Consider the following 15,002-nt stretch of genomic DNA (forward strand, 5'->3'; position numbering starts at 1 on the left):
GCTCTCAGCAACAGACCGGCCCCGTTGCAAACTAGCTGGGCCCCTCTCCATGTCGCCACCGATCTCCTGAGCCAGCCAGCCCCCTATTCAGGGTGCAGCTGTTGGCTGAGGAAGAACTCGCTGGTGTCTGCTGAACAATACGAGATATTTTTATCCATTGAATGCTTCGATCCACTCAGCCAGCCGTGCATTCAGAGCACGAGGGATCACGCCTCCCGGCTCCGTAGGCAAGAAGACCAGAAAATCTGCCTCACGCAAACTCGGCCTGGTTCATTTAGCCAAGAGAAGGCAACTTGATCGTGGGCCACAAGCACCTACGCCTGGAGATTTCTGACAACGGAGGGCTCTTAACTGAGCGGACAAAGGCAGGAGAGCTGATGACCGGGGGTTGAAGTTGGCCAAATGCAGACTGGAAACAGGGGTGCACATTTTAACGGGGCGGGGGAGTAATAATTGGAACAAATGCCCCAGGGTCAGGGTGGCTGCTCCATCACTCGGCATCTCCAGCGACAGCGGAGGTCTCTTTCTAAAGAGCTCCACACTAGCTCGACCACAAGATCTGGGCTGGATGCAGGGATCACTGGGTTACGCAGGTCAGACTATGTCCGGGGTTCTCAAACTGGGGGTCAGGACTCCTCAGGGGGTCACGAGGTTTTACATGGGGGGGGTCGCGAGCTGTCAGCCTCCACCCCAAACCCCGCTTTGCCGCCAGCATTTATAATGGTGTTAAATATATAAACAAGTGGTTTTAATTGATAAGGGGGGGGTCGCACTCAAAGGCTTGCTGTGTGAAAGGGGTCACCAGTACAATAGTTTGAGAACCACTGGACTACGTGATCAGAATGGTCCCTTCTGCCTTAGCCTCTACGGGGCTGATTAGCATCTACACTGTGGGGTGAGTGTCATTTAGGGTTGCTTTAAGGTCCCAATAACATGGCCAGAGTGCTGAAAGGGGCCTTTGAATTAGGCTCTGGAGAGATGAATTGTACCATCATGCCTTAGCATCCTCTCCTGCTTTACCAAGGCATCGTCCAACTGTCTTCACGCTCCCTTCCCTTCCTCAAGGACTGACCCACCCAAATGAAACTCTTGGGGGTCAAGTATATATTGCTGTCCGGGCTCACCAGCTGTGATGCCTTCTCCGCTCAAAGCTCTGTGTGTGTGTGTGTGTGTGGGGGGGGGGGGGGATGTCTGGCTGAACCCCCAGGATTCACGGCAAGCCAAACTCAGGGATTTTGATTCCAAACTCTCTTCCCTCGTTATTTTCCCAGCTCTGCTCAAAGCGTCAAGGTCACTGAATGCACAGCCCCTTCCATTCACCAAGCCCGTGAGCCCTTTGTAGGTCTCCTGCACGCAAGCCCCCTTCCCAGGGTTGAAGATCCAGTTATCCCTCCTGCCCCCCACCACAGGGCACGGATCGACTTTCCGTAGCGTGACACCAGCTCCCGTGAGCCGCTGTAACCAACTCACCCCAGTGCCTGCCCTCCGCCAACCATCTTATCTCACTCACACGCGGAAGGTTTCAACGTGCACCTGGGAAAAAGGAGGACGGGAGGCTTGGAGAATGAAGAGCCGCTCACCTCTAGGGGACTAGCTCCACTCCACCGCTCACTGACAGCAACTCACTCCATGAGTCTGTAGCAGAGGTAGGAACAGAACCCAGGAGTCCCGACTCCCAGGCTGCTGCGCTAACCGCTAGATGACACTTCCCTCCACGAGCTGGGAATAGAACCCAGGAGTCCTGAATCCCCATCCTCCCTGCTCCAATTATTATACCCTCCCCCCCTCCCAGAACTAGAAATAGAACCCAGGAGTCCTGAATCCCCGTCCTCCCTGCTCCAATTATTATACCTTCCCCCCGTCCCAGAACTAGAAATAGAACCCAGGAGTCCTGAATCCCAGTCCTCCCTGCTCCAACCCTTAGACCCCTCCCCTTCCAGAACTGCATGTTTCTACAGAGAGCAACAATATTTGGAGTGACAAAAATTCATGTTAACAACAGTCTGGAAGGGCTATTAATTAAACATCCTGTATCAGGGCTTAAATCAATCTCTATTAGAGATTAGGGTGAGACCTAATGTAAATCGTAAATTACACGGCCAGAAGGGACCACTGCAATCCTCTGGTCTGATCTCATGTCTAATACAGGCCAGAGAAATGCCCTGAATTAACTCTTGTTTGAACGAAACACGTTTGTTTATAAACACGTCCCATCTTGATTTAAAAATCACCAGGGACGGAGAATCCACCACGACCCTTGAGAAGGTGTAAATTTTTAACAGTGAGAGTAATTAATCGTTGGATCCTCCATCACTAGCAATTTTTAATTGAAGGTGGGATATGTTCCTAAAGGAATTGCTTTAGGAATGATTGTGGGGCAGTTCTCCGGCATGGGTTACGCCGGGGGTCAGAGCAGATGATCACAACGGTCCTTCCGGCCTTGGAATCTCCGCATCTAGAAACGTGGGGGCAGCTTTATCCAAAACCTGCAATTGTGGGGTTCGTACCCCTTCCTCTGAAGCATCTGGCACAGACCACTGTCGGAGACAGGCCTCAGCTCTGATCCAGCCTGGTAGTTCGCATGTTCCTAACTCAGCACAAATAAAAGGCATTGCAGGGAGAAGATCAAATGGGTAAATAGCCTTAAAATCATGCCCCCAAACTCTTGGCAAAACAGCAGCAATGAGAATGGGACGAGTGGTCAGCTGTCCTGGCCCCAGGAGACGCCCACAGCCAGTTTTCACTTGAACTCGCTCCCTGTGCCACGCCTCCAAATTGTATCGTGAGCCGAGCCCCTCACAGGAGATCAGCAGAAGGATGGTGGGAGCTGGACGTCCACTAACAGCCTCCTCCCTATCCCGCGCTTGTAATCAGAGCTGGGCCAATAACCGGGTTTTGGGTTCCAAAAAACAAAAACAAAACAAAAAACCTTCTGGATCGAAAATGAAAATTTTCAACATTTTTAGCGAATTGAAAAGTAAAAAAAAAAAAATTGTTTCAGGTGGAATGAAACATTTTGACTGTTTTTAGAAACATTTTTGATTTGCTAATAAAGTTAGAGGGAGGGTTTTCTTTGTTTCTTTGGTTTTTTTTTTTAACAAAAGCAAAACAAGTTTGGATTGGTTGGTTTAGGGTTTCTTTCAAGGGAAACAATTAGGCGAAACCGGCAAGAATTCACAAAATGTTCAGGTTTCACTGAACCTGCCTTTTTTTTTTTTTACTGAAAAAAGTTTGGTTGAAATTTTTCCCCGAGATCTACTTCGAATATTCCCAGGACAGCTGTTGTGTGTGGAGACAAGGGGCAGTGCAGGGGCAGGCATGTGTGTGTCAGAGTGTTAAAGCATCCCAGCAAATGCTTGTTGTGTGGCCTGTATATTCTATAGATGAGGAAGCCTGGATTCTGCAGCACCCTGCACCCCAGGGGGGAGAGAGAGCTCAGTGTTCAACATCTTGCACCCCTTTCCTCCAGCACCCTGCACCCCCAGAAGAGGAAGGGGGCAGTGCCTGTATCCTTTAGCATCGTGCACCCCATCCTCTGGTGCCCTGCATTCAGGGGGCCCCCTCTGGATTCTCCAGTGCTCCGACACCTTGCACCGTCCTTTGCATCACTGCAACGCACGACTAGATCAGAATGGCACCGATTTGCACTCCTGTTGCCCTGGTGCAGATGACGCAAGGTGAATCAGTCCCAGGGGCTTTGCATCTTGTGCTTCTAGAACATGCTCGTCCCGCACCCCCCGTTCCCACTTGGGCGATGCAGACAGGACTCTTGCTTGAGACGCTGGGGGTGGGGAGGGAGGCATATCTTGCATCAAGCGGCGGGGACAATCTGGGTCAATTAGATTGAGAGGCTGGTAATTGTGGCTGGATCTGGGCCAGGCCTCCACAATTCACCTTTACAAGGCAACCAGCAAGGGGGTTGGGTTTTTTTAAGCCTGGGAGGGAGAAGAAAACATGATTTCAACCTCCTACAAGCTCAGGGCAGAAGGCAGCTCTGGCCAGCCTCCCCTTCCCTGACAGCTGAGCAGCCGTTAATCCTCACTGAGATGTCAGCACCAGCGGGGGCCATGGCTCTCCGGGACCCTGCCCTACCTAGTGGGGTAGCGTGGGTCAGCGCATTGCTTTGGTTGACCCATTTCTGAGCCTCTCCCCTGAGGCAACCCCCGAGGACTTTGGGGTGGTCTGTGCCCATTGGGGTGGCCACCTTAGTTGCCAGGAAATACATGCTCCCCTGCAAGGCTCTGCATGTCTTTGCCCCCTCCCCAATTATCTTTCCTGGACTCCTATCGTGTTCTTCCCTCCACTCCACCAGTGATGCGGCTTCAGCACTCGGTCTATCAACCTCCCCCGCGCTGCTCCCTACTCAAGGAACAATTTCCCCAAGCCAGGCTGGGCAGCCAGTATTCTGCTTTCGGCCAGAGGCCTCCCATCTCCTCCAATGCCCCCAAAATGCAGAAAGCCTGCGGCCACCAAGCCTGGCTATTAAGCAAAAGGGAGAGAGGTGGCTTGTTCCCTGGGGGGGTTGGGCTCTGCTGATTGTGAGGCCTCCGCTCTCTCCCCTGCTCCAGCTCTGCCCCACTGCTGGCTGGGGATAAATCTGGCTTCCTGCATAATAACCCAAGCTGAAGAATCCCGCCCAGCCGTTCCTGCATCCAGCCCCTATCTGGTGGGCGAGCTGGAGCATGGTTTGTAGAAAGAGACGTCCAATCTCGACTCCAAGCGATGGAGATTCCACCCCACCTCTGGGTCAGTTGGTTCCAATGGTTAATTTCCCCTCACACGGTTAAAAATGGGCATCTTATTGCCAGCCTGAATGTGTCTCATTTTAGCTTCTAATCACTGGATCTCAGTCAGCCTTTGTCTGCTGGACTAGAAGGAGAAATGAGTCAGAAGCATTTATCTATCTCCACTAAACACACACCCTTCCCCGCCCCCCCCCCAAGACAAGTACATTAAAGCTAGTCAGTTTCACTTTGTCTGTAGTCAGTTTCACTTTCTGGTTATCCCAGTTCAGTTTCCAACGCAGCAGGGAACATAATAATTAGCCAGACTGAATCAGACCAATCTAGTCCCGTATCCCATCTCTGACAACAGCCACTGTCAGTGGCTTTACAGCAAGCCGCAAAATCCGCTGTAGTGATGGGATAACTTGCCTCCACAGACACTATCTTCCTGACCCTCAACACTTGGTAGGTGCCTCCCTGAGCATAAATGAGGATTTATAGCCCTTCCAACGCATTTGGGGCCCCAATTTGTCATTACCTTGCGCTTTGGGTGGTCCTTTACAGCAGTGCAAAGCAGGAGACTTTCACGCCCACTTTTGCACTTGTGGAAAGCACCATGCAAAGGGCAGAGTAACAGTGAATTGTGCCCTTGGGTTATTTCCCCCCCCTTTGACCCTTGGCGTTTAACTCAGAATCTTCTGATTAACCCCGCAGAAATCCTTTTCCAATTCCTGCTAAGCCACTAACTTCCCTTGTGGCCATGAGTTCCACAGATGCAAATGTGGGCTTGAAATTAGTGACTAGTAAATACTATCTAGCTCTTTTCATCTGTTGATCTCAAAGTGCTTTGCAAAGGAGGATGGTATTCTACCCATTTTACAGCTGGGGAAACTGAGGCACGGAGAGGGGACGTGACTTGCAGGCCAGTGGCAGAACTGGGAACAGAACCCAGGTGTCCTGAGTCCCCAGCCTCTCAGTAGGCCACACTTCTTCCTACCTTTAAGGCCCACAGCAAGACTGCATTAACGGAGGCCAAATGTCCTCAGTTAAGAGGAAGGATGGTCCAGAAAGAAAGCCTGTATACAGCACCTGGCATTCCCAGGTGGTCTCCCATCCAAGTACTAGCCAGGCCCAGGTCAGTTTAGCGTCTGAGATCAAGTACGGTCTGGCTAGGAAGGATTGCCCAGTCTTTAGGCTGCTACTCTAGGATTTGAGAGAGGTGAGTTCAATCCCCTGCTCCATCACAGATTGCCCGTGTGACCTTGGGTAAGTCACTATGCCGCTCTGTGCCTCAGTTTCCCCATCTGTACATTGAGATAATAGCTCTGCCCTGCCTCCCAGAGGCGCTGTGAGGTTAAAGAACGCAAGATGCTCAGATGCTGTGGTGAGGTGATGGGGGCTGTTTAAGGTAGACAGACACAGTCTCTGTCCTACCGCCTCCCCAGCCACTTTCAATAAATAAATTATTCAGACTAAACGGTACAACACAGGCCTCTCCGCATCGCTGCATTTCAGCAGACCACTGGTGCTTTACAAGTACCTGCAAGTCACCGTGGTAAGTACAACGTGACCACTCAGAACATCAAGGCTGGACTAGCACTCAGATCTCACGGCTTCACAAGGCCAGACCCCGCCAGTTGAACTAAAGGAGAATCGCCACTAGCTGTTATCAGTATAGGGGTCTATGACACACAGGTGAGCAGTTCTGATCCCATCCAGCAGAGGGCACCGGCGCATGCACACACAAGAGCCAGTCATGCTTTACCCAGGGGCCCATGTTTTCCAAAGTGACTATTCACTTTGGCAAGTATCAGGGGGTAGCCGTGTTAGTCTGTATCCACAAAGACAACAAGGAGTCCGGTGGCACCTTAAAGACTAACAGATTTATTTGGGCATAAGCTTTCGTGGGTAAAAAAAACCACACTTCTTGAACCTCACTTTTTATTCATTTTGGGGGCCTCGCTTTTAAGGAGTCTCAAGCTGCGTAACTGGAAGGGGCTGATTTTCAGAGGGCAAGTGATCAACATTTTCTGAAAATCAGCCCCCCTTTTAAAAGCATCTCAAGATCTCTAGCCAGGTCTGAGAATCTTAACCCATGAAATCTGACTCCTCATCTAGTGGTTACAGCAAAGGACAACTCTCCACCCTCCCGCAGATCTGAGACCAGAACCCTGCAGTCCAGACACCCAGGCCCCGACTGCTGTAAACCCACTAGATCCCACTCCCCTCCCAGATGTCAGAACAGACCCCCAGAGCCCTGACTCCCAGCCCCCATCAAAACAACAGAAATCGGACTTGGAGCCAGCGGGCCCCTTTTCAAACCTCAGAGATCCACCCCAAAAACTGGCAGCATCTTGCTGGCTTTTTCTTTAGAGAATTCAGCTCCGCTTTGGGCGGCCGGATGACTCAGGGAAATCAGACTGCCTTTGCTGTCAAATTAGGAGCAATTTGAGCAATTGGGCTCTCTGCAGATGTTTAATAAACTGCTGATTATTAATCAATGTGACCTTAATATTTTCCCTGGTTAAGCCTGGAAGACTTTTGCTGTCAGCATAAATGCTGCTAATTTCACTAATGCAATTGATTAGGAAATTGGCCCCGGGTCAAAGATGCTAATTAGCACTAGAAATGGTGCAGGCCAACAGCTTTATTTGAGAATGGGGAGGGGGTTGCATTACGTTAGGACCAGAGCCATTGCCAAATCCAGGGTCCTGAGAGATGATCCTGTAGGAGGAAGGAAATGGAGCCCAGGAAGGAGGAGGGACGTGGTTATGTTATATCCCATGTGGATCTCCCACTCAAACATACAGACATCGCTACACCTGGGAGTGGTGACAAGGGCCCAGGTCCCATGGTATTTACGTGCCTGACTCCCTTTGGTAGCTAAACGCCTTTGAGGACCTAGAACTATGATTTCTATCAGCCGTCTCCCCTAGTCCCACTAAGGGCAGCTGAGTTTCCCTCCTCATCTTTGGGCATACAAGTGTCAAGAGCCCAGGTGATGCTGTCACAGCAACCCCCAAAGAGGTCAGCAATAACTCCCCTATCCCAGCTGATGGGGTGTAGGAAGCAGTAGGAACCCCCTGCCCTCTCTGTACAGGCTCAGAGATGGACTGAGAGCAGTAAAGGGACATTTTAAAGACAGTGTTGCCTAGTGGGTGGGTTACTGGCCTGAGTCTCAGGATGGGGTCTATTCCCATCTCTGCCAGCGTAAAGTCTCTTCCCTAGCTGGTGGCGAGATATCAAAATGTTTTCCCATGGCAAATGGGGACGAAAAGTCAAAACCCTAAACATTTTCACGAACCAAAAAAAATAAAATAATAAAAATTTCAGTTGGGGTCAGTTGAAACGTTTCCTTTTGATTTCAGGCACTAAAAAAAATTATTCTGAGTTGCTGAACTGTCTGAACAAAAAGTAGTTATCAACTAGAGAACCAGAAAAATCAGAAAATCATTCTGAAAATATGTCAAAACGAAACCATTGTGAATTTTTTTTTCCCTCCAAACATTTTTCAAGTAGAAAAGTCTGTCAAAAATTTCCCGCGGAAATGTTCCCTTTTGACCAACTGGTATTTTCCGACAAAAAAGCGTTTTAGTTGAAAGATTCCCAACTAGCTGTGGTCGCCTCCTGCCTGCGTGCCTCAGTTTCCCCAGACCTGGGGAGAATGAGCCAGAAGACTTCCTTTGAAGAAGGCTTTGAAATCCACGGATGAAAAGTGTTGTATAAGTATTTCAAACTATATGAAGCCACATCAGTGTGCGAGTGCTAACAAAAGGAAGTTCGGGTACCAGAACAGCGTCTCGGCATGACTCGACCCCTAGGTCACCTGTATTCTAATGGAACAAGCGCTGCTCCGAGCCAGGACTCCTGGGTTCTAACCCCGACTCATTGTGTGACCCCCGCGCCTCAGGTTTATCTATCAGGAATAATGACAACGCTCTGATCCGCTCCCCAGCTCACACAGTGTCAGGAAATCAGGATTATTTTGTTTGGTTTTTTTCAAAGCAATGTTCACCAGGATATTTGAATGTGCGAGGGTATTTCCTACTGCAAAGGTGGAGGTCCAGTCATAACAGGCAGGGCACTTTTGATGCAAGAAAGGGCGCAGATGTAGGCCTACCCCCCAAAATGATAGCCTGCAAGGAAAGCGTTGTAGCTATAGCTTGGCACCTGGCGTGCTTTGCAGGTGGAAGCAAAGAGGCAGGTTAGGATCCTCATTTTATAGCTAGCGTAACCTTGTCCAAGGTCATGCAGTGTCAGACCTGAAAATAGAACCCAGGAGTCTGGTTCCCAGGCCCCCACCCTTCTCTAAACCCTTGCTCATACCCCCTTTCCCAGCGATCCTGACTCATACTCCTCCCTACCCCCTGGCTCTAACCCCTAAACTGCACTCCTCTCCCAGAAATGGAAGCCAGGAATCCAGATCCCCCCTCACAACCCCTAGGCCCCACTCCCCATCACACCACATCTTTCCCCCACCCTTAGGCCCAGCTGCAACGATATCAAAAGCAGATCGAGTTCTCAGGCACCCGGTATCCTCTTGCCAAGCTCATCATTATCATAATTCCTCTCCCAACAGATCTTGGCTCCGCACGCCAAAGGAGAGGCAAACTAAGCCGGCTGTGTGTCGGAATCCGTCTGCGCGTGAATGTCCCGGGGGTGGGGGGGAGGAATGGACAGTGTGGGGCTGGTCTCCCCAGCTCTCCTGTAACAATAGGCAGATGTTTATCCCTATTTCAGGGAACACATGTTATTTGCCTGATAACTACCCCGCGGGTAATGACAGTAATCAGAAATCGCTGGAAGCCTGTATTCTTCCGAGGCAGTTAATTTGCTTAATTACACACTTGGAAGCTGCATTATTTAAATGGTGATTTATTGCGTGGCTAATCAATGCTATTTTCTGTGCGCTCTGGGTGCGAGGGAGCACGCACATGTGTCGGAATGGAGCAGCCGATGCCCCTTCTATAGGACAAGGGCAGGGAGAGCTGGGGGTCGGGGGGGGGAGATGGAGGAGTCACAATGCCCTCACTGGGCACATATCAGGAACCCCCAGGAGCTGGCCAAATTTGCTGTGGCTGGTCTACACAGAGGATAAGAGTCTACTGCTGCTAGCAGCTAATGAAGTGACTCTTCTAGGGTAATATTTCGGAGCCAGCGACTGGGGCACTGGACTGAGATCTGGATTCTGTTGCCGGCTCGACCGTGGACTTGCTGTCTGATCATGGGCAAACTTGGGGCTCTGTTTTCCCCTCCTGGCCTTTGCCCACCTTGTCTGTTTAGCTTATAAACTCTCTGGGGCAGATGCGCGGGGGAGAACGTCTGCAGCAGGGCCTGAGAATGCGCTTAATAAAAGTGTGAGCCCTGACACTAGTAAGTGTTGCCGGTGCACGGGGAGCAGGGTGGGGGGGGCTGAACAGAAGACAGACAAGAAACCCCCATTAGTATTTTAAAAGATAATATTAACAATCTCATGGGCTTGGGGCTGGCCAATCTCATGATGTTTCGGGGTCCGACCTGTGATTTTCACCCCTTTAGGGTTGGCCACGCTAGGTCAACAGCCCTGCCTTGCCCCACGGGGAGTTGAGTGTGGGTCAGATACCACAGTGATGGGGGTCAGTATAAATGGAGTATAATCCCTCTTTGCTTCATGATCCATTGGGTTTTTTTTTTTCAGCATTCATCACTAAGGGCGGGGGGGTTCTTGCAGGTGGGCACAGTGGGGGAGCCCTAATCCTTCTGCTTCCTTGCAGCTTTCAGCTCTTACCTTTGCCGGCGGGGCCAGGCGGGGGGCTCCCTTCGGCCCGCAGCCCCCACGGGGGGTCGCCGTGGTTGGCGAAGTCGCGCATCTTGAGGTAACTGATGGTGAGGCGGACGATGGAGGCTTTGTCCAGCTGGCTGGTGATGGCGCCGGGCAGGGGCAGCATCTTGGCCAGCTCATAGAACTCGAAGTTCTCCTTGCCGCGCCGGGAGCGGGCGGCATTGCGGGACTTCTCCTTCCGCAGGGCCTGCAGACTGGGGGAAGGGGGAGCACACACAGACCGGGGTTAGAGAGCGCGAGGGTTGGGGGGCTGCTCCCCACCCGCCATCTTCCCGACTCAACCAGGCAACACTGGTCCCCCCGCAGCCACCATAGAGGGCACTGCCATTGCCCTCACCCCCCAACCCCCACCCAATGTGCAGCCACCCAGCCTGACCCCCCCAATGCAACGCTGCTTTGGAACGTTTTCCGTTGTGGGTGGAGCCACGATGAATTTTTTTCTCCTGATTTTTCGGAAGGGCCCAGACCTCTTGGTACTCAGTAGCCAGAACGTGACGGGCTGGGAAAGAGAATTTGCCTTCCAGGATGTGTGCAGAGGGGTACTAAACTGGCAGGGCCTCTGGGGAGCGCAGAAGGGATAAATGAGGAATTTATTGGCCCGTGGGATGCTCAGAGGGTCTGACGCTGGAGGGGAGAACAGAGACCCAGCACCCCAAACGCTAGTCCCCTCATTCTCATTTGCTAGCACCCAGGCACCGGAGCGGAAGTCCACCCTTGCATCTGGCTCTGGACAGGACACCGTGGCAAGGCCGTCTGAGAGTGGGCTAGTCCTGCTCTTCCCAGACTGTGTCTATGGACTCCAGACCCCCGGCCCGACAACCCGGCCCCTCAAAACAAATTAAAAAAAAATCCCTCACTTTTTTTTCTTTAAATCACAATTTTGCATCTGGTACCCCCAGCACTGAATGCCTTCAGATTCATGGATTTCCCAACCTCCCTTTAAGGGTTTCCTCCTTTTACAGATGGGGAAACTGAGGCCTGGGGCAGCCTAAGCAAACCGCTCAAGGGTCAGTGAATTGAATTTTGGTCTCCTGAAGCCCTATCCACTAAGCCCCCCTTCCATCCACAGCCAAAGAGGGAACGTATTTTCTGAAGCACATCTATACTGCAAAAAACCAAGCCCCTGGCACTGAGCCTCCAAGCCCCCAACTGACTCAGGTTCACACTACGGGGCTTCAAACAGCAGTGGAGATGTTCCTGCATGAGCCGGAGCCTGGGCTCCGAAACCCAGAAAACAGGGTGGGTCTCAGCATCTGGACTCAGCCCGAGTGGGAATGTCTACACTGCAAGCCCCAAGCTAACAGTCACTGCAGGGCGAGGGGTATCTCTGCCACCACCCAGCCCGCTGCAGAGCTGAGCAAATAATGGGTTTTGCAGATCAGGCACCAAATCGAAAAATAAAATAAAATTTTAAACCATTTGGTTTGATTCCACCGAAACAAATGTGTGGGGTTTTTTCCCCCAAAATTTTTTGCGTTGAATTAAAAACTTGAAAGAAATTTCAAAACAATTAAAACTTTTTGGCCGCTTTGAAAGGATTGTGTTTTGAGTCAGCTGTTTTCAGGCGTTTTTCACCTTTTTCTGTGATTTGTGTTTGTTTGTTTGAGGATTTTTTTTTTTTTAATTTGGGTGTTTTTCACTCTTGTTTGTGGGGATTTTCGTTTTTTGGTTTGATTTGGGTGTTTTCCACACTCTTCTGTGGCTGCGTGTTTGTTTTTTTTAAAGGCCGATCTGAATTTGAAACGGCATTTTAAAACAAAAGTTTTTTTGCAATAAAACCACCTTTTTCCCTCCGCTGAAGCTATTTGCGCCCCGAATTCATGGATCGTTTCGGAGCACAGAGAGCTGCATTTCTCCATGAAAAGTCTGTTGGAAAATTTTTCCTCCGCTCTAGACCTGAGCACTGCTGCAGTTGCCAGGCCTGGCTGGGGGGATCCCTAAATGGAAGGGGCTCCCGCTGTGGGGCTGGTGGCATCAGACAAGGGATCCCAGGAGCGGGTGGGACACTCGCTGGCACATTTCCAGTTAGTCCCATGAGGCGGAATATGCAATTCTGGCCATGAGTCGCCCCGGGAGCTGCCGGGACTTGTTTGTCTAGCGTCAAGTCTAGGCTCACAGAACGGCTAATAACCATGAAGCGCTCTGGGTCCTCTCCCCATGAGGACACAACCCTCAGCGACGGCTCCCCAAGGACACCGGGGAAAACTCTCTATGCTTGGCTGCTGTCCAGCCGGCCGAATGGAGGGGGCTGCATTTGTGTGGGATGTTTCAGCCCCAGGGTTTCTCCCTTCAGAGATTTGGTGTGGGGTGTGGGAGACCCTGAAAAGCGTCAGAGCGACAGTTCAGTTCAGTGCCAGACGTTTGGAGGCTGGTCCCTGCTACCCCAGGATAAGAGACTGTCAGCAAGCGGGCCTGGGGAAATCCTCACCGTGGGGAGGGGCTGGAAGAGCAAAGGGTGCAGCAGGAGGGGGTACAGCAGGGGGCTAGAAACCAGGACTCCTGGGTTCCATTGCCAACTTAGGGGGAAAGCATTTAGTGAGTTGAGCAAGGAGGATTTGAGGTCTGGACCTCTGGGGTCTATTCCCAGCTCTGGAAGGAGAGTGGGGTCTAGTGGTTAGAATAGGCGGGACTGGGGGCCAGGACTCCTGAGTTCTATTCCCAGTTCAGGGGCAGGGGGAAGTGGTGTCTAGTGGTTAAAGCAGGGACTCCTGGGTTCTATTCCCAGGCTGGGATGAGAATGAGGACTAGTGGTTAGAATAGGGGAATAGGAGCCAGGACTCCTGGGTTCTAGTCCAGGTCTGGGAAGAGAGTTACTTGGGACAGTTACTTCTCATTGGGCCTCAGTTTCCCTCAAGGACACCACCATCTCCGGGGGGACGTTGTCTGGCTTTATTAACCCACACCTGTACAGTGGTTTCAGACACACAGGTGGAAGGGGCTGTACACGTGCAAAGAATCCATCCTCTTCAGCATCTTACCAGGGCACCGGCTGATTCTTAACCAACAGTCCTTGCAAGAAGTCCCACTCTACGCTAACGCACTTCACCTCATTGCCGAATGGGGCTGCCATCTTTACTGGGGGCGCTGTGCTCCAGATCGGCTGACTTCAGGCAGTCTCTGAGCGGCTGCCTCTGGAGAAGGGCCAGGCGTCCTACAAGAACAAGAGGCGAGAGAGGGTCAGTTCTCTTCCCCCCCACCAGGGAGCCAATGCACGGACAGAGGAAGCGCCTGTTGCTGAAGCCCCAGCTGCTGTTGCCAAGGGCTAGGGGATGATGAAGAAGAGGAGAGACTAGGGTGACATCTGTGGGAGGCCGTATGGCCTAGTGGCTAGAGTACAGGCCTGGGACATGGGAGACCAGGGTTCTAGTCCCAGCTCTGCAGAGTGACCCTGGGGGAGTCCCTTTCTGTGCCTCAGTTTCCCATGTCTCTATGAGGAAAATAAGCCCCTCCTTAGATTGTGAGGTCTGTGGGGCAGGGACTGTCTCTCACTTGGTGCTACCATAACTCACGCCAGCTATAGCTACACTAGCACTGCAGAGTGTTCCTAGTTTGCCAGGATAGCTGCACCTACGCCAGGGGCATTTGCCGGCACTACTGTCAGTCACAGATCCCAGCTCTTCATGCCCTCTGCTATGCAGACCTGGTCCCTGCGCAGGCAGGAGGCTTGGTCCCCAGAACAGGAGTTGCCCACAGGCACATGGCCTAGATAACGGTCGATCACCTGCTCATAGACTATCAGGGTTGGAAGGGACCTCAGGAGGTATCTAGTCCATCCCCCTGCTCAAAGCAGGACCAACACCAGCTAAACCATCCCAGCCAGGGCTTTGTCAAGCCGGGCCTTAAAAACCTCTAAGGATGGAGATTCCACCACCTCCCTAGGGAACCCATTCCAGTGCTTCACCACCCTCCTAGTGAAATAGTGTTTCCTAATATCCAACCTAGACCTCCCCCACTGCAACTTGAGACCATTATTCCTTGTTCTGCTAGGAGCACATAGGGCATAAGCGAAGATTGCAGGGGTATCCTTCAAGGATAAGCGATGGAGACAGGCACAATCTTTCCTTAGGATAAATGGGGGAGACCACCAGGCTCACTGGACCTCTCACCTCTATGTGAGATCAGAGCAACACCCCCCTCTTTGACTCTGGGGTCCCCTCTGATGTGGGTACAGACCAGCACATTCACTTATTGGTCTGCATCATGCAGGGAACAGCTGCCAGAGAGGTTAATAATCTTAGACTACTATTATTACAGTAACACCTGAAATCAGGGCCCCATCGGGCCAGGCGCTGCCCAGACACAGACCCTGCCCTGAAGTGCTCACAGTCTAAATACACAAAGGGCCCTGAGAAGATCAGTGGCTGAGCTGGGATGAGAACGGAGGTGTCCAAATTCCCACTCCAGTGCGCTATCCACTAGACCATCACTCAGCTCTTCCCTAGTTCTTCCTCTATTGC

At 51.6% G+C, this 15,002-nt stretch overlaps 1 protein-coding gene and 1 long non-coding RNA gene across 5 annotated transcripts in view; one reads left to right on the forward strand and one right to left on the reverse strand.

Annotated features, from left to right (window-relative positions):
• LOC101934463 (uncharacterized) overlaps positions 1-12,377 on the forward strand; it is a 39,239-nt gene extending 26,862 nt beyond the window's left edge. Inside the window, exons 3-4 of one of the 2 annotated variants that reach the window (XR_010593533.1) lie at positions 10,478-10,579; positions 11,231-12,377. This is a non-coding gene — a long non-coding RNA (uncharacterized LOC101934463). Of the gene's footprint in view, positions 1-10,477; positions 10,609-11,230 lie in introns of those variants that run through there. The other variant, XR_509522.3, reaches the window with a different exon arrangement.
• Positions 1-15,002, reverse strand: part of NPAS1 (neuronal PAS domain protein 1) — a 97,110-nt gene that overhangs the window by 62,644 nt on the left and 19,464 nt on the right. For 2 of the 3 annotated variants that reach the window (XM_005283720.5, XM_005283717.5), the window contains exons 2-3: positions 13,524-13,696; positions 10,492-10,739 (exon numbers count right to left, since the gene is read on the reverse strand). In XM_005283720.5, the coding sequence (XP_005283777.2) occupies positions 10,492-10,739; positions 13,524-13,615 (340 nt within the window). In that variant the 5' untranslated portion in view covers positions 13,616-13,696. Of the gene's footprint in view, positions 1-10,491; positions 10,740-13,523; positions 13,697-15,002 lie in introns of those variants that run through there. The other variant, XM_005283719.5, reaches the window with a different exon arrangement.

This window comes from Chrysemys picta, chromosome 17 (assembly GCF_011386835.1).
Source record: "Chrysemys picta bellii isolate R12L10 chromosome 17, ASM1138683v2, whole genome shotgun sequence".
Lineage (NCBI taxonomy): Eukaryota > Metazoa > Chordata > Testudines > Emydidae > Chrysemys > Chrysemys picta.